Raw genomic sequence first — 26,501 nt, forward strand, 5'->3', positions numbered from 1 at the left:
AATTTTTAATATTTCAATTGTATTTTTAAAATTACTTTTAATGAAAGAAAAATATAAAAAATATATTTTTTTTTTATTTTTATAATCAAAAAAATATTAAAAATAGAATGAATTACAAAATTATAAATATGTAATAATAATAACAATCTATATGATAATTATAAGTATGTTTATTAAAAAACAAAATAAAATATATACTGTATAAAGTTTTTATAATTTTTTTTTCTCTAAAATTTACAAAAAATTAGTAACTGGTATTTTAGACATTGCAATAATTTGATGATAAAAAATAATTTTTAGAAATATCTTAGCAACAATTTTTTTTTTTATTTAATAGAAGTAAAATTTATAAAGAAACCAATTTTTAAATATTATAATTTTTGCTATATTATTTATTTATCCTTTACAGTTATAATAACTATCTTTTCAATATTAAAAATCTTTCCCCCCCATTATTGTTTGTTTTATTTTTAGTAACAAAGGGTAAATGTCAAAAACTTACAAAATTACTTTATGTAAATAAAATAGTAATATTGGTACTAAACATTTTTAAATAATATCAATGATCAGAAAAAAAAAAGTTGTTAAAGAATGTTGTACATTATTTACTTTATTTATTACTCCATAAAATCATTTAAAAATGAGATTTGTTAAAAGCTACAATTGTATCATTATTAGATAGTTAATTACTATCTTTCTTTTTCTTTTAAAAAAAAAAAAACAAAATTTAAAAATAAAAAATAAAAAAAAAGTAAATTAAAGAGTAAAGCTTAATATTGAAAAAAAAAAAATATACTCAGCATCCTTCTAGATTTTCAACATTATCAGGACAAAGACATGTTGCCTTATTTTCTTCTCCTGGTAAACATAAATATTGACATCCACCATTTTCATTACTACATACAGTGACAGTTCCTTCACATTTTTTTGGAATTGTTGTAATTCCATATAGCTTACCTCTACTATTTATTACAGAAACTGGGAAAGTTTCTCTATTTTCACCATATATTGATATACTATGAATTTTGTTGTCATGCCATCCAGTCCAGTAAAATCTTTCATCATTATAAACAGTTAAACCAAATGGATATTCTAATGGTGAGTAGACAATTCTTCTTTTTTTAGAATTATAAATTGAGGCGCATGAAAGTTGCTGTAAACCAGCATCAACCCAACATATCTCAAGACGTGATGCAAGAAATGCTAAACCATTTGGTATAGCAATATCTATATTAATAAATACTTCATTACCTGAACCATCAAGATTCATTCTTCCTATATATGGATTTATTCTATTCCAATCTGAATAATATAATTTATGATTAATCATATCAATTGCAACTGCTCTTGGATGAACTAGTCCTTTATTTAATAAAATTTTTTGATATTTTCCATCCATTGAAATAACACCAATTTCTTTTTTTCCTGAATCAGCATAATAAATATTTCTACTACTCCAATCTATAGCAATACCTTCAGGAGATCTTAAATCTTCCTCTTTTAATATATTAACATCTGTCCCATTTATACTTGAATGTCTTATAACATGTCCTGCACTATCAGACCAATAAATTTTTTCTGTTTGACAGTCAAATGCAATACCAACAATAAGTTGTCTTGGTATGACAACTAATTGTTTTCCTAGTGTTTCAGCATCCCTAGTTCGTTGAAATATTGTCATACCAGATCCAATAAGTAAGTCACCATCTCTACGTTCTGCAGAATCAGGTGTACAAATTTTTCCATTACCATGGTAGCCATAGCGACAGTTACATACATAATGGCCATATTGTCCTGGAACACATTCAGCATTTGGATGGCAAATTGATCTATCCTCAAGGCATGACTTTGTTGGTTGGCAAACTTTTCCATTTCCAACAAATCCTGGATTACATTGACAACTCCAACCACCTGTTATTGAATTTTGAACACATCTACCATTAATACTACAATCAGTACAAAGTGGTACTTCTTCTTTGATACATTCTTTATAACCATCACCAGAAAATCCTGGATTACATAAACAAATATGTTTCTTGGCATCATTATGGAAAATACATTGAGCATTAATATTACATACTCTTGAATCTTTGTCACATGTTATTTCTTCTTGAACATATGGTACACAACCTTGTCCAGTATGTTTGAAACCTTGGATACATTGACAATCATATGCTTGTGTCTGATGACTAAAAACACAATGAGCATTTGGTGGGCATGAATTAATTTCAGTTGGTAAACAGGTATCAGCTGAACGACAATTTCCATTTTGATCACGGCGAAAACCTGGTAAACACATACAAGTATGATATCCATAAGTATCATTTATTACACAATGTTCATCTGGAGAACAATCTGCTGAATCACTACATCTTGATACAGTATCTAAAAAAAAAGTGAAATTTTAAAGAAAAATTATATAAATAACAAATAAAAAAAAAAAGAAATATTATATCTGAAATAAAATAATTACCATGTTCATCATTTCCAAAATTATAATTTTGTGGATGTACAATATCTTGAGTGTTTACTAAATTATCTCTATCTTCTTCACTCTCTTCTGAAACCTGTTTATGCATTACCTCTGGTTTATATGGATGACAATTTTTACCATCACCATCATAACCATTCATGCATTCACAAATTTTCCTATTATTTTCTGCATCAAATACACAACGAGCCATTTCATCACAACCAAGTTCAATTTCACAAGCTCTTGGATTATGATGAGAAGATTTATAAGGATATACTAAATTTAAGTAATATTTATTGAAAAATTTAATAATAAAAATGGACATGATAAGCGATAGAAGCGTGAAGAGGTGATTAATTTAATAAACATTATGGAAATTATTTTGTCTATTAGAAATATTTTATTATACACTTTTTAAACTTACGTGGTCTATATATAACATTTAATGGATTTGATGTTATAGAAACTTCATCAATAATAGTTTTATAGCATATGTATCCATTACCAGTATATCCTTCTTTACATTTACACATATACACATCATTATTAAAAGTATTTTTAGTAAAAACACAATCAGCAAAAGTACCACAATTATTAAGGACATTACAAGATTCTACTAAAATTATAATGGAAAAAAAAGCATTAAGGTACATATAATAAAGCAAAAAAGCAAAACATTCAAAAACATAAAATATAAAAACTTACAATTTTCAGTTGATGGTGTACATGTTATACCATCACCTGTATATCCACTTTGGCATTCACATTTATAATATCCTAGAGAATTTGAATATGTACAACTTCCAAATTCACCACATTCATCATGACTATGGCATATTACTTCACTTACAACTTTACTTCCTATCTTCATTTTTGTTTGTTCATTATTACTATCTATATCCATAGATTGACATGTTATTCCATTTCCATAAAAACCAGCTTTACAAACACATTCTGTACCAATTCCACCAGGTGCTGGCATACAATCAGCATTTGAATCACAATTATATTGTCCACAATTATTTGAAGGTCTTTCTTCTTTTCTTTCTGGTGGTCCACAATGATCAACACCATCACCTACATACCAACCACGGCATTTACAGTATCCTGGTTGACCATGTTGTCCAAAGATACACTCTCCCCATTTATGACAATGAGAATGTGCTGTACATGAACCTTTTTCTAATTTTGTATTATGTGACATTTGAGGTTGTATTTCTCTTCTACAACTAAATCCTGTTGTTGATGAAGTATCATGAACAGTTTCATATCCCTCATCACATACACATCTATAACTATTATCAACAGCCAAACATTTCATGTGTTGTCCTGTACATATATGATGATTAGGAGCACAGACATCTTTAACAATATCACTGGTAAGAGAACCAATTGATCCACTTGTTGCTAAAGAAACAGAACTATACCGAGAAACTTTTTCTCTTTGATCATAATTTGCAGAAATTCTTTGAGCATTAATAGAAATAATTTTTGGTCTTGTAAATTCTTTATTAGGACATTCAATATATTTTATTTGTTGATCTGTAATAATTTTCCATTTTTCATCACTTCTTTTTTGAATATTTTTAACATTAACATCTACAGTACCATAACTTCTTAAATTTCCAAAACTTTCTCTTCTATATTCTTCAGTGAATGGTTCATATGTAATAACAACATCATCTTCAAATTCTGGTAATGTTCCACGAATATATATTTCAGAATCAACATCACCATTTTCATTAAGTCCAATAAATTTTTGATTAATAACAACAGCATATCTATCACCAATTCTAATGTTAACAGTTCTATTAAAAACACCTCCAGTAAGCATGAAACCATTGTAAGTTTCACCATCATTAGCTGTTCTTGCAAACATCCAACCAATAATAGAAGCAAGAGGATTTAATAAAAGAATTGAATTTCTAATAATTGGTGGAAGATTTGATACAGCTGTATATGTGGTACCACCTCCAGCCTGAACGTATGTATGTAATTCAGCTCCTTCTAATGTTTTACCATTTATTACACCATTGAATTTTCCAGTAATACGAACAGCCTCACTAGAAGAGACACAATATTTACCATTTCCATAATAATTATCAAAACATTCACAACAGTATCCCTCTGCATAATCAATACAATTAGCATTACGAGAACAAATTATTTCTGATTCTTGTTTATGAGAACAGACACCTTTATTATCACTAGAATATACTATTGGATCTATTGTTGGTGATAATTCATTTTCTTCATCTATTACTGGTACTATATTATTTTCAACAACAGGATTATTATCATGAATTGTAGGATGAGAATCATGATATTTTACAATTTTATCATTATTAAATTGATCATTATCTATTGTATTATTATCAATATCATCTTCATCTTCATCCTCATCTCTTGGTAATGGTAATAATTCAGTCTCTAGTGACTTATCATCTGGTAAAAATGTATCTTTTATACCATTATCAATATTTGTTTGAGGTGTTGAACAAAGGCACATTGAACAACCTCTTGAATCAGTAATAAAACTACAATTATCTGGACATTTATCACCATATTTATTTTCTGGACATCCATCTTCTAAAGAATTATCATCATCATAATTATATTCTTCCTCTAATGGAGGTCTTGGATCTTCAATTGTAGTGGATATTCTAAAAGCAAATTTTCCAGAACTTTCAATATTACTTTGCATTGAAAGATTAATCAATTCACCATCCTGTTGAGCCATATTTTCACGATGTCCTTGACGATCCATAAAAACAAATTGAATAGAATTTTGATCATTTGCCTTAACAACTTCAGTTTTGTCAAAATTAATTAATGCATAAGTACTAGAGACATTTGATAGTAATATTAATTGAAAAGTATTACTTTTTTCATCATCTTTTGAAAGTTTTGCATTTTCCCATGTAATAATAATAGCACCATTTGCCGAAAATGATTCCTCATTGGTAAATTTTTTTTGAATAATTCCATTTAATAAATTTGTTATTTCATCTGATGACTTGATTTGCCTATAATATGTATCAGAGTAACCATACTTTCCATAAGCTACCAATATTGCTGTTCTATCTTCATTCATAATATCAATATCATCAATTGGTCCATCAAAAGAAATACCACCATTTGGATGAATATAAATATCATTATAAGAATTTCCATAATAAAAAACTGGTGTATCTAAAGGTACTCCAGAAGGAATAGTGGCAAATTCAATTTTTTGATCACCATTATTTAAACCATATTTAAGTAAAACATCATTTGTATATATATAATTTATAAATGAAAATAAAATAAACAATAATAATAATGGAGGAGAAAACATAGTTTATAATTTCATAAAAACTATCCTCCTATGTCAAGAATAATGATGAACCTTCAATGGAATGGACAAGATCTATAAAGAAAAATTTTTAAATGATAAGATTGTATATGGAAAGAGTATATATTGTGCGATTAATTGACATATGAACGCAATCATTTAAATAATATATAAGATTATTAAGAAAAAGTATTATGCAATCTTTAAGTGTGATAAATGTCAACTACAAAATTATAATTAATATTTAATAATACAATTGAAACGTTATTATTATTATTACAAAATAAATGATGATGATAATGATACAAATCTGTCATGAATTAAATAGAATAATTTTATAAAATCATTCTTGAAATATTTTAAAAATAAAAATAAAGCCGTATTATTAATAATTAAGATTATATTTAAATACGATTCTTTAAAAGATACGGTGTATAAGTCAAGAGAGTATAGAAAATATAAATGATTGTTCGTATCTTGTAATTCTCATAAAAATGACATGCTAATTGTTCATATTATTAATAGCATTTTCTTACTTGCCTCAAGAGTGTTGTAAAACTAAGTCTGCTCCTACAGATGTGTGAAAGAAATCTAAACTAAAAAACAGATGTCAGGATCAAATGTAATCATCAAAAGAAATCATTTCAAATATTTCTTTTATAGGAAAATTGATACTTTGAAAGAAAATTTTTACTCAAAAGCAGATTACTTTCTTAAATTTTTACAATTCTATTGACATATGGTGAAACTATAAATTTATAAAAATAAATAATAGTTAATACTAATTAAAATAAATTTTATATGATAATAAAATATATCAAAATGTATTTGTAATTTTTATTAAATAATTTTAAGATAAATATTAAAATATATCAACAATTACACATGTTTTAAAACAAAAATGTTTTAAATGAGTAACATATGAAAATACAATTGTGATAAAGAACATTTTTAATTGTTAGTAACAAAAAAAAATGAAACATTTGATTTGTATAAAAATAATAACGTACAAAATAATAAAAATAAAAATTGTATAATTACAAATGTTGTATAAATTATATAAAATGTCATTTATCGCTCATTAAAAAAGTTGTGAGAAATGGATGCCTTCCATCTTTGTAGTTCAATCTTTTTTGACATGACTATGCTTGAAAATCATAAAGTAAAAAAAAAAAGAAAGATGAAAAGAATGAAGTAAGATGTGCGTAATGAAATTAAAAAGTAGGTGTTGAGAAAGTTATCATTTTCAGAAAACAATTTAATGTACAATCTTCAGATAGAAGCATCTTATCGCTTAAAATTATATTTGTATTAATAATGATACTTTATATACAAATGGCGTAATTGATATTAAAATAGATAAGAAACAAATAAAAAAACATAATTTAAATTATTTAATCATACTCATACATTTATAATCTCTATAAATGACATTTATGTTATCTTTAAAAAGTATGATAATTCTTTCCTTGTTATCAAATATTAAGAATAGTGCACATATTATAATATATATTTTTTTATTTATGTATATTTTTTATATTAAATACATCTATATAATTGCAATTATCATAAAATATATTAGATTATATTATTAAATTAGATAAATCTAATTACTTCTTGATAGAATTAAAAAAAAAAAGTTTAGAAAAAAAGATAACTAATATTACATATTTTTTTAGACAAAAAAATTTTTACTAAAAATTTAAAAAATATAATATTAAGAAAATTAACAACCATGTATTTTAAATTCATTAGCTTTTTTTTTCTGCCATAAATCACATAAAAAAAATACAAAAATTAATGAATTCGTTTGCATACATTGTGTTCTAGTTGTATCTTTTTTATACTCTTAATAGTGATGGTTATTAAGAGGCACGTTAATTAATCAAGGCCGTTTTGCTTTTTTTGTCCTATTAGGAATACATAAAAAATAAATAAATGTAGAAAATAATCACATATAAACACAAATTTTTTTTATAAAAAAAAAGTGTAAAAATAAAATTTTAAAAGAGAAATTTTTTCTAAGAAATTACTAAAAATAAATTATCAAAGTGGAAAATTTTTTTTTATTCTTAAAAATAATATGCTTAATCAAACATTAACGTATTAGTTTCTTTTTTATAAATATTAAATTTTATCAATTAAACAACAACATACAATAATTTATTTATTTTTTATTTCATAGATAAATTTTAATATTTCAAGAAAATAAAATATTTTTAAATAATAATAACTGCTTTTTAATGTTTTAAAAAAAGAATATTTGATTAAAATGTACTTTGAAGCGAATATTTTTTTTCTAAAATGTGAATGATTAAATAATTATAATTTATAGTATCATTGGATTTAAAAAATGTTGTTGTCACTAATAAATCACTTGGTAATGAAACTACAAAAAAAATATATACAAAGAACAATTTTGACAACTAACATTGTGATTTAAGTAATTATTTTATTGTAAAGATCTTTAACATTTCAAAAAATTAATCATTCATTGTTTAAACTTTTTGTTATTTGTCATGATAGATAATTTTACAAAATAAAATACTATTTTAAAAACACAAAATTTATTTTCAAAATATAAAATAGTTTTATTTCTGTATTTTAAATATTAATATTTATTTGATGAAGGCTAATATTTATAAAAAAAAAGAAATGAATATTTTAATGTTTTATCAAGTGTATTATTACCAAAAAAAAAATCTTCGATCTGAAAATGAAAATATTTTCTATCAATTCAAAGGGAACAAATTATCAATTTTAAAATTTTACTTTAAAATTTTTTTCATAAAAATTTTATCTTCATAAAAAAAAGTATTTTTTTAAATTCATTTATTTGTACTCCTGATAGGAAAAAAAAAGTAAAATGGCCTTGGTGATTTTAAGTGTCCCCCTATAAACTACCGCCAAATATTCAAAATATGAATATAAACATATATAAGATTCCAATTCTTCCATTTAAAGTCTATACTTTTTAGGTGTTGATTTATTTTATTAATTGAATTATGAATGAAGAATTGATTAGGCAGTTTTTGGAGCAGGTAAAGAAAGATAAATTCAATATAAAAAATAACATCAGGGTAACCACTGATTTTTTAAGTGACAAGCCTTTCTTAAATGGTAAATTAATTTTTATATGCATATTTATAATTTTTAATGATATTAAGATAGTGTAAAAAATAGCTCATCAGATTCAGATGACAAGTTTTTGGATGCTTTTGAAAATTTTGCCGAGTTAGTTTGCCCAAAAGTTGATGCCGGAGAACTTAAATGTATGCATATGATGAAACCTGTAAAAGAAAAAAAATCAAGAGATTCATACAAAGAGAAATTAAAATATGAAAAAGTTAAAGAGTCAATCAAACCTGAATATCGATATAAACCAGAAATAAGGCAAAATTACTATGAAACAGGAATCTCAATGGCAGAGTCTTTAAAAACTATGCGTGAATTACGAAACAGAGAAGAAGAGCTGAGAAGAGAATACAAAAAGTTTTAGAGAACAGAAAATCTTGATTTTTCTATATTAATATTTTTTAAAATGAATATTTCGTTGTTAATAGTTTTTGTAAAGTCACTTTTTTTTAAAAAAAGATGTAAATAATTTTTTAACTTTTTATTCAAATTTTGACTAATTGAACTTACGATAAGCTAATAAATTATGATGTTTTTTAACTTTTTAATACACAACTAACAGAATCAACATAAATAATTCTTCACATTAAGATACATTTTAATAGACAATCTCAAAAAATATCTTCATATTACACATTATATTATTAAAATATGTAGTCTAGTTATATGAAATATTATTTTAAAAAATTTTATTATAACATAAAAGTGTTTAAAAAGCGTAGCAAAAAAAAGTTAATAATATTTTAAATGAAAATATAATCTAAATCGAATACAATAGAATTATATAAAATTTTTTGAAGAACAGTATACTAAAATTTTAACTCTGAAATATTCAAAAGAATAGTAAATTTCAAATTATAATTTGAAAAATCGTTTTGTTTTCAGAGGCTAAAAACTGTAAAAGAGTATCCATGAAAAAAAAATTAATTCATAATACTTTACTTTTGAGATTCAGGTTGGAAAAAAATAGAATAAAAAAAATAGCTTTACAAACATTAAAAGTACCGTATTTTCATATTTTTTAAAATATTTTTATAAATAACAAATATCATATATAGTATCAAGACACTATATTGAACTTCATGTAAAAAAATATTTTTAGAATTATAAAATAACATTTATTACAACAGTTTATATTTACTTTGTTTTCGAATATGTTGAATCAGTTAATGATGATGTATCAGAATATTCTGAATTTGTAGATGGAATGGAATATTGCGACATTGGAATAATAACTGTTCTTGCAATAGATGAACAAGATGATTCAGAATCATTTGATTTTATAGAAGATGTAATACTTTGTATTTTTGTTGTTGAACTAATAGGTATTGTTTCAGTTTCATAACTATCATTTGAATCATCAAAGCCGTTCTTTATCGAAGATTTTTTTCCAGATCTTATAATTCTATCTGCTACTAAAAGTTTATAGAAAAGAAAAATATTTGCTATCATTAATCCATATATTACTGTGCTTATAATTAGTGTTTCACTCAAACTATTTGTAGCATAATTTATTATACAATAACCGCATAGATAAACATTTACTCCAATTCGAAATAGAATAAATGTTAAAATATTTACTAATGCTAACATTTTGTATCCTATGCTATCTCTTTTAACTCCATTACACTTTACTATTGATCTAGCATGTAAAAATATACTATTTCCTTCCATAATAAGTCCAAGAATAAGTACTCCACCAAATTTTTGACGAAGTATAGGATACAAACACCCTAAAGCAAATAATATGTGATGTAATACGAGAAAAAAAACTCTAACTGAAATTTCATTCATAACTAATTCTGTAACATCACAAATAATATAACCAATAATAGCAGATCCCTAGAAAAAAAAAGTTTTGATTTTCTTTATAATTTAACTTACTAAATAACCCATAGGTTTATAATATACATTTGGAAAATATTCACAACTATTAAAATAATAAACTATAAATGCTGCAACAGAACATGTACACATTGTTGAATGAATAAGTGAAATAAAATCATTCACATATTTAAATTCTTTATTATCTTCAAGATGTCGATCATGTTTACCACTTTTAATACATTTCTTTTTATTTTCAAAAAAATTTGTCGTCAAAAAGTAAGCTTTTCTAAAAAAATACCATCTTGCTAAAAATGATGCAAATTTAAAAAAGATAAATGATATAGATGTACATGCAATAAGCATATATATATTTGTCATACAGTTTTCATTATCATCTATAAAACTCATCGTATCAAATCAAAAATTTTTTTATTTTCATAATATTTTTTATATGGATAATTTATAAACATTATTTTAAATATTAAAAATTTTTTTATATATTTTAATAATATAATGAATATTATATTGAAAGATGTTAATTGTATATTTTATAATTTAAACTATAATATTTTTTTAATAATAAAATTTTGTTATTATTCAAAATTTTATGAAGATTGACAGTAAAACTTTTATTATTTTTTATTTATCATTCCATACAATTGTAATTAAAATACTATAAATATGTTCTTTAATGTATCTTGGTATTTCTTTATTTATAAAATTTCTTCATTTAAAAAAGTAATTATTAATTTTATTTTTAAAAATATTATACAATTATAATATAAAAAAAAATTTTAAAAATATAAGCTTTCTAATAGAATTATAAAAAAAAAGCATGTTATTGGATAATTAAAAATTATGGGAAATATATTTCATAGTACAAAAAAAAGTACTTCTAATAATTGTAAAAGCAATGTAACAAATAAATGAGAATCATTGACACGTAAGTAAAAATGTTAATAATTAAGGATGATACTCCATTATATGAGGCTTTTTCTAATATAAAATCTACATCTTCACCTCCTCTTTTTCCAATAATTATATTTCTTAATTTTCTAGATTTAGATAATGGTGTTTCTAATTGAATAAATGTTTCATAAATGTTGGTTGATGAAATTAATTCTTTATTTTGATTATATTGGCAATCCTCTGTCCATACAGCTAAATCTACCCTCCATCCTTTATCAGTTAACTCAAAGGCATAACATCTCATTTTTGGAATTTTTCCCACAGCACTACCATCATACATTTTTTTACTTTTTGGACTATTAGAAATTGACACATCACCATCAACACCAATAAATATAGTTACAGAATTTCTTAATTTTCCTGAATCTACCAAACTTATCTTTCCTGGTGATTTATGTGGATTATCTAATAATATTATTTCCATTCCAGAAACATCATAATCATTACCATTATTAATTTTTTTTGGTAAAAAATGTACCTTTCCAGTAATTTTTTGTTTACTTGGATATGATATATCAAAATTTGTTCTATTTAATAAAACAAAACTTTTAGTTTCTCCAATAAAAGCAATTCCTCTGTCTGATGTGACAATTTGTGAATTAATTCCATAGGGACTTGGATGATTAATGATACGCCAATCTCCCTTATTAATAGTTATCTTAATTGGTTTATCATTTAAATTTTTTACCAAATCACGATATTCTGGTGGTAAATCAAAGATAACATTACCATTGTGGCGGGCAAAACTAAGAAAATTTTGAAAAACATTAATATTATTTATTGGATCTTCAGGTTTACTATATATAATTACATAAAATGGTCTATTTTGTCCAAGTAAAAATAATATTTGATCAGAACTTGCCAAAGCATCAGATAATTTAATTGTTAAAATAATTGGTTGATAATTAACACTATTAAGATATGACAATATTTTGAATGTTTGACCCCAATCAAGGTAATTAGTATTTTGTAATATGTTATTACTATTAGAAGTATCTGATTGTCTGGTCCAACCAAGTGAAATTGCCGCATTAGGTACATATTTATGGGCATTTTCAAGTAATGTATAACTATCAACAGGTTTCTAAAAAAATATTTATTATAAAATATTTATTTATTATATTTTAATTTTTACCTCTAAACTTCTTTTTGATCTAAAAACATTTGCATGAAGGATGATTGGACTTTTTATCAAATGATTTGTTGCATATAAATGTTGAAGTACGGGTTTGACAACTTCTGTGTTTTTCAGTGTCACTTTTAGTGCTAAAATGTGAAATAAATTTATTACAATGATTAAACAATTATAATAATAGGTTATGTTAATTGATCATATAATATTTATTGTTTTTTTTAGGTAAACTTATATAAGTTATAAAATTTTATAATAAAGTAGAGGGTATTAATTAAAGTTTGTTGATAATATCTAATATAAAACATTTATATGACATCACATTAAAACAGATGATAATATATTAAGATAATTTAATTAAATTATCATATATATATATTTTATTATTATAAAAAAAGTTACCTTTTCCAAGTGGTGACATTTCTTTTAACCATTCTTTAAATGTCAAAGCATCATTAAATCTTAAATGATCAGGATATGAGGTATTTTTCATAATTGGAATAGCTCTATGTCTAAATTTTCTTGTCTTGAATAATAATACTTCCCCTTCTGCTATCTTTGAATGGTCAATTAAATCTTCTAAAAAAAAATATATGATATATTATTATGGACCAAGACAAAAAAAAATTGATAAATGTATATGTATATATAAATAAATTAAACTTACTATTATTTAAATGAACTTCCTCAATCCAATCCTTAAATGACATTCCATGATCATTATTATTTTGTTTATTTTGATGTGACTCCCCTGTAATTTAAGAAAATTAAATATTAACATTTATTAATTAAATAATTTTAAAATATTGTTATGTTAAGAAAATAATAACATTTGTAATTGATCTATCTCATATTAATTTACTTAAAAAGATTCACCATAAATTAAAGTATTATAAAAGATTAACAAATACTATTATTTACTAAGATATCTAAAGAACTCGGCTTTATCTTTTAACAAATAAAATCATAACATGATTATATTATTATAAATATCATATTTCATATCATTATAAAGATTACCACTAATTAGATAAAATACTTCATCATATTACAATTAAAATATTATAAATAAAAAGCTAACCTTTAATTATTGAAAATTTTCCATAAAATAAAAAAATCACCGCTATATAGATTAATGTTGAGGGATATAGACAATTCCTTGATAATAATAACAATACCTTCATAATTTTTATATTTTATTTTTTATATATCAATTTTTATATATACAATTTATAGTAATTCTTCTTATAAAATAAATTATTGTTAAAAAGAAAATTGATGTATCTTTTCCCTTTAAACACAATTGCTTTCATCAAATTTTTAGTATAAAAAATAAATCTTATTACTAAAAATGTAATGTTTCATTTATATTCTTTAAATTTTTAATATATATAAGATATAAAAAAATTGGATTTCCAGATACTGAATCTGATTGAAATGTTTCAATATTTTCTTTGATAGTCTAAAGAATAAATGATAAGATAAATTTGATAGTTTTTATGAGTGTTAAATGTTGACGGATTGTACATGAATAAGTTGTCATATTTTGATATAAGTATATCAAAAATTATTATAAGAATATGAATTTGTCTATCAAAAATTGTAATAAGAAACATAAGATAACATGATAATATGAAAAGAATCAGTAAGATTTTATATGTTAGAAAAAAGAATTTAAAAATTAAATATATAAAAATACAAATATTGTACTTGTAAATATAAATATTAAAATTTAGAAATATATATATATATTTGGAAAAAGAAAAATAAATATTTTAAAAATATATAATTGATAAAAAATTTTAGTAAGAAAAATGTAATAGTAAAAAAAAATATATATGCATATTTACATTATATTTTTTTTTTCTATAAAACTTTAATTTATAATATGCGGTAGATAATGTAAATTGAAAACCTATATAATCAGTTTTTATTAACGTTTTTATAACATATGAAGCATTTAATTGTCCGAACAAAACAAATTAGTTTATTTAATACCAATTGTCCATTTTATGTATAAGAAAAAAGGTAGTTTTTATGATAATCTTTTACTATTTTCCTTTTTAGCGGAACCATATAATTGTGATTGTCGGCAATTTATAAATCAAAAAAAAAAGGTGTAAAGAATATTTGTAGAATAATAGAGGTAATTGTTTGAGGACTTTTTTTTTAAATTGTTTTTAACTAGCTTGATATGTTTATCAAAGAAATAGTAAATAATAAAAAAAAAATAAAATATTTTGATCAGACACATATATATACATATAAGATAATGGTAAAAACAAATTCGGCAATCTTTTAGAACCTTATGTAGAAGAAATAATATTTATATGGGTGGAGTTAAAAGAACAACAGTTGCGCATTTTTGCTTTTGTTAATACATACGTGAGCATATGGAATACAGAATGTTAAAATATTTTAGGCAAAAAAAAAAAATTATATATATATAATATCAATGGAATTATATATTTTAAAAATATTTTATATATAAAACATTGTAAAAATAAACATAACAATTAAACTTTATATTGTCTTTGTTATTTTTAAAAACTGATAAAAATCAAAATAAATAATATGAAAAATTGTTTATAAAGAACTTATAAAAATGTTTCTTTTCTCTTTATTTAATATATACAATATTTTAATAATTCTTTTAAGCCAATGTCATCTAACAAAAATGTGTCAAAAAGTGTATAAATATATATGTATATTTGTCAACATGTACTACTTTACAACAAAAATTAAATAAAAAACAAATCTTTAATTATACATAAAATTTATTAATACCAATACATATCTAATAGTATGTTATATTTCATTAACAATTGATATTTTTTTATAAATAACTTAACTTTTAATTTAATATATTCTTCAAATTATAACAAGAAAAAAAATATAATAATAATAAATGAAATATAATATCTTATTTGTTATACTCAAATTTATATACATTTATATATAATTTCTGTTCTATTAAATAAAATAAAAACTTTATATCTTAATATTATATATTGTTATAATAAAAATTAACAAAAATTATTATAAAATTAAATAATATAAATTTATATTTGTTTATATCAAAATAAAAATTTTATAAAAATTGTGATTATCTAAAAACGTTTTTAAAAAGCTTATATCCACTTTAATTTTGTACTGGAAAAAAAAATTTTAAAAATTTTTTAGACATATAAAGGAAGTTTTTTGTCATGCTATCAAAATCATTTTCCGCTATATAAATAAATAGTTATAAAAATAATTATGATACTTGAATTTTTATAATACCAATTTTGTAAAATTCAATTGAGAAAGAAAAAAAAAACTTATTTATATTATTTTTAGTTAAGATTAAAAAAAAAAGAATGATAAAAATATTAAATATTTAGATATGATGAATTAATTTGATTAGTCAAATTTAATTTAAAAATTCCCGCATCTTAAAATAGTTATTGTAAGATGGTTGGGTAAAATTTAAATTTTAAATGATAAAAAAAAAGTAATATATTTATATAGAATAAATTAATCAATTAAAATGCTGCGAATATTTAATTAAATAAATAAGTAATAAAATTATTTAGAAATAGATAGGTATAAATTTCTTTTTTTTTTAACTGTTATAAATTAATTTTATAATTATATTAATGATGAATTTATAAAAATAAAGATAAATAATTGTAAACATTTATATAAACTATTTTTATTGGTTAAGAAATGTATGATAAGAAAATTTGTATATGAAATAAATTATATAAAAAAGGAAACAAAAGGTAATTAGTTTAATCTTAACTAATGGTATAACTTCATCCATCATTTTTAAAGTTCGATTATATACATATATATATATATATATATATATTATATATATATAGTAATAATATTCAAAAAAAAAAAGTACTATGAATAAGGTGAAAATAATTTAATCAAAGTTTTACAATATACTAATTAATTATTTAATTTGATTGATCATTTTATTTTTAAAGAAAAACCATGCCTAAAATTATACAATATATATTAATATTAATTATTTTTAAAATATAAAAGATTAAATATAAATTGCCGACATATAATATAGAAGAATTTTATTATTTTAGATAAAAGATTAAAAAGATTGGATTAAGAGTAATAAATTTAATATTAGTTTATTAATCATTTTCACTAATTACAAAATATTATTTAAGAAGATAAATATAATAAAGGAAGTATGTTTAGCTATAGGAAGTATATATTAATATTTATATATTTATAAAAGGCACCTACTAAAAATATTATATAACAATTATTATAACATTTAATATTGAAAAAAAAAATTTATATAACATTCATGTTTAATGTATAGTAATAATATTGTAACCTTACAATTTATGTACAAATCATATTCTTCAATAATTACAAACAATGACATATTAAATTTTATTGTAAAAAGAAGTGTTGTCTTCTTAAAAAATCAGATGTCTTAATAAATAAAAATGGCATTAAGTAATAGGAAAATAAAAGTCATAACTAAAATATAAATGAGAAATTAAGATGAAGGACAGTTAGATGCCAGGTGAGAATAATGTTTTCAAAAAGTTGTTTTTCAGGATTACGTAATTTGAAGTGGACTTTTATATGGTATTAATGTCAACATCTATTTTCTTTAAAAGATTAAATGAAAAAACATCTACTTGACAAAAAAAAAAAAATTTGAAGGATTTATATATATAATATATTAAGGTCATATATAATATATTTAAACTAAAACTAAAAAATTTTTATATTTAATAATAATAATATAAGTTAACTTATTGAAATAATAATAATTTTTTTTTAAAAGAAGTACCTGAGAAGTACATAAATATTTAAAATATCAATTAAAAATAATTACTCTCAATAGCATATTTATTTAATTTTTATTAAGTATAACAATTATTAAATAAAATCTTTTAACATTTATTATAACCTACAGATACAGATCATTAATTTCTAATAAAAAAAAAAGAGTAACAATAATTTATTTTAATTTAAAAATTTTTACTAAAAAAAAAAGTTACGCTTATTAAATCATTTAATATTTTACTTTTTTTTTTAAAAGTTAAATATATTTATGGATGAGGGGGTAAAATAATATAAAGATAAAGTTTAAATTTATCTTTTAGTTGGTAATTTAAACAAAAATAATAGTTAAAAATGAGATATGAAAAAATAAAAAAGATTGTATAAAATTTATTTTTAAAATAGTTAAAATTTATGATATCATGCGAGAGAAGTTATTTTTAATAGTTTTAAAACTTTTTAAATAAAAATATAGTAATTGGATGATTTATTAGGCACATATATGCTTCATATATTTAATACTTAATTTTTTTATTTAAAGTTAAATATATGTAATAAAAATGTTTAAAATTGTAAAGAATTTTTTTAATTTTTCCTAAAATATTAATATATATAGTATATCGTTATCAATTATCTATAAAGGCTAATTACTCAATATAATATAAAACATGTGTAATAAATTATTAACTAATTGTAGAATCACAAAAATAGTAAGGTCAAAATGATTGTACAAAGTTTTTATGTACAAAATCAGAACAAAAACAATTTAGTATCTAAACAATAGTTAGATATTCCAAGTGACAGCCGTTATACTTAAAGTAATTAAACATGTATCTTCAATTATCTAATTTTTAATATGTTTAACTGTTCAAGAAGAAAGATTCATTTAAAATATCTTTTTTTGCGTGAACAAGTGACTACTTGTAAATAGTTATTTCTAAATAGTTATAGCACTTGTCAAACTATCCTTACTAATTATATTTATTATTATAATTTAAAGAACTTTGTATTACTAGTATTGTAAAAATATAATAATTTTTGAAATTCAAGAAAGTATTAATATTTTAATTTATGTTATAATTGAAAATATTCATAAAGTGATTAATGAATTTGTAATATTTTATGAAAATTGAAAAATATTTTTAAATAATTATATTATAGAAAATTGTAACAATAATTAAAATATATATGATAAGAAATATTATTAATATATAGATAATAAAAATGTCAAAATATATAATATTATTCTTAAAATTATGGTTTAAATGACAATTATAAAAATACTACTAGTATATGTTTGAGATATAAATTTATATATATTATATATTCATTCAACTGCCAATTTAAATAAACGTCAACAAACTTATAAAATATATGATTTTGTAATAAAAGTATCTTAATGTTTGTAATTCAGCTTAATATAATTGATATCATCCTTCATATTAAGTTCCATTATTTAGACCTATTTTGGTGCTTGTTATCAAAAAATGCCGCTTTGATAATGAAATACTGTCAATTGAAGACTATATATATATATTGAATAGATCAAGTTGTTGAAAAAGGAAGTTACAAGTAGCTATTGAAAGATACTTGCAATTTAATCTGACTTTTCTTTAAATAATTAACACAATAAGAATAGTATATATTTTTTTTTATATAAGTTATATTAAATAAAAGTTTTAAATTTATTTGTTTTGTTAATAGTTATTATTGAATATGATTATAATTGTTATTTATGTAAATTAAATTTTTATAAATATGATAATAGAAAATAAAATATTTAAAAATATATAATTAATATTATATCACATATTAATAATTCTTAAGTAAATAATAATCAGCTGAAATTACAAAATGTTGTATAAATTCAAGTAAAAATACAATTAAAGTTTATTTATAATATATTAATCTATCCATAAATGTCTGTTCATTTGTCTAAAATTTATGGGAATCTTAATTTGTTATTTGATTAAATATAAAATCTGTTTAAGTAATCATTTATATATATAATAATAATAATTTTCATTATATTATAATTTTGTTATTATTAACAATTTAAAGCTTTTCTTATTTATAGAAAGAAAAGAAGAAATAATTAAGTAAAAGAAATAGAATCTTTTTTTTTTTGTCCAAACTTTTAAATATATCAATTTTCAAATAGTAAACGAGTATTAATATATTTTAACATATTTTTTAAACAATTTTTTAACATGTTTGTTATAGTAAGATCACAAAAATATTACTTTATCTAAATAAATAAAAATGTTTTGACATAAATATATCAATAATATTGTAAACTTCGAAAATTATTTGATGTTCATCATATCCTGATTAACACATATATACATGATTTATGAACATTATATTATTTTACAAAATATAATATGATACTTTTTTTTATGATAAAAATATACTTAGAATATATTATTAAATATGGTAAAATATAAATAATTATTCTTATTTATTCATCCATAAATCATTATTTATAAAGATATTTTTTTAAAAAAATATTTAAGTAAACAAATTTAAACAATGTTGTACTTATAAGATTAAAAAAAGGAGAAAAGAAAAAAAATCTAGTTTCTTGTAATTTATTAGTAAAAGTATAATTGAGGAAAAAGTTAAAGTATCTTTCATTGAAATGACATAATTAATTAAAAGAATTCAGGTTTGATAAGGCATATTTCTGATATGAAAACTATATAAGGATAAATTTTATTGTAGATATTCAAAATTTTATTTTTCTAAATAATGTTAAAGTTTTGGATTATTTTTATTACTTTAATAATGATAATACCTACAATTATACAAGGTATTTTTTTTGGAAGTAGTGATTGTGGATGGTAAGTATTAAATTATTATGATAAATTAAAAATGATAAAAATTTTTTTTTTAAGTCCAACACCACCACCAACAACAACACCACCACCTCCTCCACCACAACAATTATGTATTACCCTTCCATGTCTTCCTCCACTTCAACTTCCTCAAATACCATTACCTCAGTTATGTCCATGTGCTCCAGCAGCTCCTTCCTGTGGTTGTTAAATTATTATAGAAGTTCATCTCTTGACAGAAGATATTTTATTAAGGCAATATCAATATTTAATTATCTATAATAATATCATATACCAAAAAAAAAAAACATACACACCTATAATTTAATATTATGAATAAGCATAATTTAAATATTTATAAATTTTAAATTTTGTCATAAATTTTCATGATAAAATAAAGACATTTTTGTAAAAATAACCTATAACTTCTTGTTGAGGCATAATTTCTTTGTTTAATTAATAATGATGCTGGATATAGATGATATGATGCTTCGCCTTCTTAATGTTGGAATGGCAGGAGGAAGATTAACAAGTACCATAAATGAACAAGAAATTTCAACCCTTTGTCAGATGGCTAAAGAAGTTTTTATTTCTCAATCATCATTAGTTGAAGTTGAACCACCTGTTATTATTTGTGGTGATACTCATGGACAGTATTCAGATCTTTTAAGAATATTTGATAAGAATGGATTTCCACCAAATACTAATTATCTTTTTCTTGGTGATTATGTTGATCGTGGTAGACAAAGTATTGAAACAATATGCCTTCTTTTCTGTTACAAAATTAAATATCCAGAAAATTTCTTTTTATTAAGAGGAAATCATGAGTGTCCAGCTATCAATAGAGTTTATGGATTCTTTGAAGAATGTAATCGTCGTTATAAATCTTCAAAACTTTGGAATGCCTTTCAAGATACTTTCAATTTTATGCCACTTTGTGGTTTAGTTTCTGGAAAGATTCTTTGTATGCATGGAGGATTGTCACCACAATTGACATCACTTGAACAACTTAGAAATCTTCCACGTCCACAAGATCCACCAAATCCATCAATGGGAATTGATCTTCTTTGGGCTGATCCTGATCAATGGGTTAAAGGATGGCAAGCAAATACTCGTGGTGTATCTTATGTCTTTGGTCAAGATGTTGTTTTAGATATCTGTCATCGTCTTAATATTGATTTAGTAGCAAGAGCTCATCAAGTTGTTCAGGATGGATATGAATTCTTTGCTAATCGTAAAATGGTAACAATATTTTCAGCTCCACATTATTGTGGTCAATTTGATAATTCAGCTGCTACAATGACTGTCAAAGAAAATCTTACATGTTCTTTCCAAGTTTATCGTCCAACCTCAAAACAACTTTTAATAGCAAACAAAAGTAGTGAAAATGGAAACCTTCCAGCATAAATATTTTTAAAAAAATTTCTTATGGTGTGTAATTTACACTTCTGTAAAAGGAAAAATGATATTTTAATCCTTAGTGTGTAATTAATTTTTCTCATTAATAAAAAATAGCTTTAGAAATAATTTGTTTTATTTTTCAAATATTGCTAACAAACATAATACTTATTTATTAATCTAGTTTATCCAAAAGGAAAATTAAATAAATAACTTTATATTATGTATGAATAATTTAAAATTCAAATTTTCATGCACCCTATTTAAATATTATTATTAAAATTTATCTACTACTTTTTATTTGTAAAGTATAAACTGTTTCTAAATTATTTTAAAAATAAATTAAAATTTAATTTAGATTTTTAATTTTATTTTATGAAAAAAAAAGTGAAATTTTATTTATATTTAAGCTGGAAGTTTGGTAGTAATTTTTATATTAAAAAAAGTAGTTTTTTTTTGTTTTATAGAATCTATTTATAGAAATTTTATTGTTTATCCTATTAAATTTGATTATCAAAAAACTTTTTCTAACCATTGTAATTAGCTTAAATTTTAATGTAACTTCATTGTCTTTAATAATTAGATACTAATAAATATATTTAATATAAAAATTATAATAATAAATAGTTAAATTAATGTATGAATAAATTACTTTTTTTTTACATAAATCTATAAATTTACAAAAAAAAAAAAATACTTGGTATACTTTTACGTGAAATATGAGATGAAAACTTCAAAATTAATTATACTTTGACTTTTTAAATATTATTACATAATTTATGAAATATTAAATATACTTTATTATGACATATATTATGTTTAATAATATTTAATAAAGTAATAAATAATTATCAAATTATTTTATATTTATCTCCAATTAACAGACTACACATATAGTAATAAATTTTCTTAAAAACATCTGCATTACATATTTCGACAAATGATTTGTTATACAATTAAATCCATCAAACCTGTCAAATGATGTTATCATTTGAAATGAGATAACTTACAAAATTCATTTACAAAGTAAAATATTTAATATTAAACAAATTTTATTGGTTATTTGCCAATAAAAAAATTATTTGAAGTTACAAAATATTAGTCATTATAAAATGAACATATTACTAATAATAAATACTCGTTGTAAAGTAACACTTTATTTTTAAAATAAAAAAAAGAGTCAAAGAACACATTTCAATTTTTGAGGATATATATTAAAATGAAAAATTTTGTCATTTATATTATTTGTGAAAAATATTTCGAACATTTTGCCATTGATTTACCTTGTTTGCAAGTGATTATATATAAAATAAAAAGAAGTTACTTATCAATTTCACCACCAATACATGGTTTTAAATTTTGAAATTTTATAGTTTTACGACAATCTCTATAAAATTTATTTTTTGGGAGAAGAAAATAATTGATACTTTTTGGGTTATAAAGTTCATCAACATTAGATGTATATAAAAAATAATTTATACACATTCCAAAACAATTTGTCATTTGAATTTTTAATGTAAGATGACAATATTTGGGATCATTATCATTTGGGATATCACATTTTAATGCCTCAACAACTCGATCTTCTTCTTTCATAAAAGGATTCATTAGATATTTTTTACATCTCTCTGAACAATTGAATGGAGCAAAAAGATCACAACAGGAATAAACTAAAAAAAAATTGTTAATAGATAATATTTATTTTATTTTTAAAAAAAAAAACTTACCATGTTTACTGGTATATGAAGATCCCCATAACTCATTATCAAGACATTCAATATTTGATTGGGACAACTTAATTGCGTTATTTTTTGTGACATTACATTTTTCCATAGCACTTAATTCTTTCTCATTAAAATGATCATTATTATTAAGACTAACACAATCAATAGGAGTATTAAAAAACAATAAAAATATTAAAAAAAACTTTTGCAACATACTTTAATACCTAAAAAAAGAAGTAATAAAAATAAAATAAATACAGAAAAAAAAAAAATTAGAATATGACATAACCTATAATATAGAAAAACTCAATCTATTTCAAATAACTTAAGTCAAGTTTTATGTAGACATTTTAATTAATAACTATTTTCCTAACTTCTCATTGACTTGAATATGTCAGATGTCATGTTTTAAAGATAAAATCTTCAATATATTCCCTCAAAATTTTGCCTTTAATCTTTGTTATACATCTGTCAATTCCTCCAAAAATTGTTTATATTAATAAAAACTGATGATATAAATTTTATTTCATTTTTTCTAATAAAATTAAAAATGTGAATAAGAAAGAAAATAAAAAACTATTCAGGTGGTCTTTAGAAAAAGAAAAAAAAAAAGAGATTTTTTAAAATTAAAGTTGTCGTAGATTGATTGTAAAATATATTGTCATGTCTGATGGAGAATAATTAATTACATATAATATATTGTTTAAAAAAAATTTCTTTTTAAAATAAAGTACAAAAAAAAATTGTAGTGATATAATAAAATTGTAATAATTTTCTTTTTAACTACATATTTTAAATTTTATTTTATCATACTTTTTAATAGAAACAATATAATTTATCAGACAAGAGAATATATTTTAATGTTTATTATCAAAAATACTGAAATAATATTCATGGTTATTAGATATCATTAAAAAATATATTTTTTTTTAAATAAAATATAAATGTTTAGTATTTTATTATTTAAATGATCAATCTTTTTAAATTAGAAAATATATTTATGGTATCTTATTTTAACATATCATGTTTAAATTTAATATTTTTAAAGTCATTATTTTCAATGGTAAAAAAAAACATATTACAATATTTAAAGACAACTTTTTTAAACTAAAACAATATGTTCTTTAGATATAAATTGAAGAAATAAAGATAATTTATTGGTAAAGATTTACATTCAAAAGATATATATTTAAATTTGACAAATATGTGTATTGAAGATAGTTTAATTGCTCAAAAAAGGGTCTTTTACAATAAGGTATAATATATAACAGTTTATAGTATTTTATATCATTGATTAATTACAATTAACGAATATAACAATTTAAAATAAGAAATTTAATGTTTATAGAAAACATAAAATGTATAACAACTACTATGTAAAATTTTTGTTGATATCTTTTTTTTTTTTGTTGTCTTTCTTGATAAAATGTAGTATAATAAGATGAAAATGTTGCATTATATTCTTATATTTCAGAAAAATTTTTAACATATCAATAAAAGTATTATATATTTTAAAAGATTTATCCTATTATCATTTCAAATTAATTAACAATTTGAAAGAAATATCTATATATCATTTGGTAAACAAAAAAGCTAATTACTTGTCAACAGCGTTTTGATTTAAAAATCATTTCTAATAATTATTTTATCTACCATTTTACTCATCTGTTTTATATTATGTACTATAATAATAAATTAAAGAAAAGGTCTATTAACTAATTATTGCAAGGTCAAAATATTTTTTTTTATTTTTTTCATAATACTAAAAAGTTGGCTTTAATTTTTCCAATGATTTATTTATAAATATCTGAATGTAGTTTTTTTTTTTATTATTTATACTTATTATAATCATATGAAATATATTTACATTGATTATCAGGAACAAAAAGATGAACACAATTATGTGTTGGTATCTCTTTACTTCACACTGTTCTTTTTTTTTTTATAAATTAACATTTTATTATTAATTTTCTTATTTTAATTTAAAAGACTGTTAATATTCAATTAGAGTGACAAAAAAAAAATGATATATAATATAATAAAGAATGGCCAAAAATAATTAAATTGGCCTTCAAAATTACTAGATAGATATTTTTCTAGTAATTATATATGTTCATTTTTATGTTAAACCAACATAATATAATATTTTTTTTTGTTTTCATTGTATTTTTTAACTTACCAGAAATGTATTAAACTCATTATATAAAAGAAAAATAAAAGTACTTGAAAAACTTGGTGTTAAAAATTTTTAACATATTATACAATTTTTTGGTTTATATTAATAATAAAAAAAAAGTATTTAAATGTAGGATAAATTTAGGTAAAAATGTAATGTAAAAATAATTTTCAAACTTTATTTTTTTTTTGTCAACCAACTAATAACACATAATAATATATATACTTTTTTTTATTTTAAAATATGAATATATTTGAATAAAAGTAATTATATAACTACAAATTAACAAGGTTAAAAATTATATAATGATGATTTAAAGAAAAAAAAAATACCAACCTTCTTTAAATAATTAAATATACTATTAATATAACAAATGATAAAAATGTTACAATTATCATTCAAGAACATTTGTTCACCTCTAATCTTTTTGTTAATAAATTATTTAGCACTATTTTTATCACGAAACATTTTAAATATGTACAAAACAATATGTCGCCTTTTTTTTTTAAAAATTTTCTTTTATCTACTAGAGATACTTTTTATCAATTTTTATATGTTGTGTTATAGATAATAAAATTAAAAATATAACCTTTTTTATTTTTTCATTATGATATAAATATTTTTATTTTAATTTTCTTTTTAGTCTTTTTAAATTTCTTTTTTACTCATAATCTTTATTATATAATA

The 26,501-nt window shown here is 21.1% G+C and overlaps 7 protein-coding genes across 7 annotated transcripts; 3 read left to right on the forward strand and 4 right to left on the reverse strand.

Annotated features, from left to right (window-relative positions):
* Positions 1 to 796: 796 nt before the first annotated feature.
* Positions 797 to 5,810, reverse strand: SRAE_1000237200 (Nidogen/entactin; the record flags this gene model as incomplete). The annotated part of the gene is made up of 4 exons (XM_024649441.1): positions 797 to 2,385; positions 2,474 to 2,749; positions 2,898 to 3,089; positions 3,179 to 5,810. 4 exons carry the CDS (start codon positions 5,808 to 5,810, stop codon positions 797 to 799), a joined length of 4,689 nt encoding a protein of 1,562 aa, XP_024503318.1.
* A 3,002-nt stretch (positions 5,811 to 8,812) lies between these two features.
* On the forward strand, positions 8,813 to 9,306 carry SRAE_1000237300 (Hypothetical protein; the record flags this gene model as incomplete). The annotated part of the gene is made up of 2 exons (XM_024649442.1): positions 8,813 to 8,927; positions 8,975 to 9,306. 2 exons carry the CDS (start codon positions 8,813 to 8,815, stop codon positions 9,304 to 9,306), a joined length of 447 nt encoding a protein of 148 aa, XP_024503319.1.
* A 773-nt stretch (positions 9,307 to 10,079) lies between these two features.
* SRAE_1000237400 (TRAM/LAG1/CLN8 homology domain-containing protein) lies at positions 10,080 to 11,132 on the reverse strand (the record flags this gene model as incomplete). Its single annotated transcript, XM_024649443.1, has 2 exons — positions 10,080 to 10,784; positions 10,827 to 11,132. 2 exons carry the CDS (start codon positions 11,130 to 11,132, stop codon positions 10,080 to 10,082), a joined length of 1,011 nt encoding a protein of 336 aa, XP_024503320.1.
* A 532-nt stretch (positions 11,133 to 11,664) lies between these two features.
* SRAE_1000237500 (Protein of unknown function DUF2181 family-containing protein) lies at positions 11,665 to 14,054 on the reverse strand (the record flags this gene model as incomplete). Its single annotated transcript, XM_024649444.1, has 5 exons — positions 11,665 to 12,822; positions 12,874 to 13,004; positions 13,273 to 13,449; positions 13,538 to 13,621; positions 13,952 to 14,054. 5 exons carry the CDS (start codon positions 14,052 to 14,054, stop codon positions 11,665 to 11,667), a joined length of 1,653 nt encoding a protein of 550 aa, XP_024503321.1.
* Positions 14,055 to 20,466: 6,412 nt separating this feature from the next.
* On the forward strand, positions 20,467 to 20,727 carry SRAE_1000237600 (Hypothetical protein; the record flags this gene model as incomplete). The annotated part of the gene is made up of 2 exons (XM_024649445.1): positions 20,467 to 20,522; positions 20,577 to 20,727. The coding sequence occupies 2 exons, from the start codon at positions 20,467 to 20,469 to the stop codon at positions 20,725 to 20,727; spliced, it is 207 nt and encodes a 68-aa protein (XP_024503322.1).
* A 251-nt stretch (positions 20,728 to 20,978) lies between these two features.
* SRAE_1000237700 (Serine/threonine-protein phosphatase PP1-beta catalytic subunit) lies at positions 20,979 to 21,923 on the forward strand (the record flags this gene model as incomplete). The annotated part of the gene is made up of 1 exon (XM_024649446.1): positions 20,979 to 21,923. One exon carries the CDS (start codon positions 20,979 to 20,981, stop codon positions 21,921 to 21,923), a length of 945 nt encoding a protein of 314 aa, XP_024503323.1.
* A 1,311-nt stretch (positions 21,924 to 23,234) lies between these two features.
* SRAE_1000237800 (Hypothetical protein) lies at positions 23,235 to 23,747 on the reverse strand (the record flags this gene model as incomplete). Its single annotated transcript, XM_024649447.1, has 2 exons — positions 23,235 to 23,584; positions 23,642 to 23,747. The coding sequence occupies 2 exons, from the start codon at positions 23,745 to 23,747 to the stop codon at positions 23,235 to 23,237; spliced, it is 456 nt and encodes a 151-aa protein (XP_024503324.1).
* Positions 23,748 to 26,501: the final 2,754 nt, after the last annotated feature.

This window comes from Strongyloides ratti, assembly GCF_001040885.1.
Source record: "Strongyloides ratti genome assembly S_ratti_ED321, chromosome : 1".
Classification (NCBI taxonomy): Eukaryota; Metazoa; Nematoda; class Chromadorea; order Rhabditida; family Strongyloididae; genus Strongyloides; species Strongyloides ratti.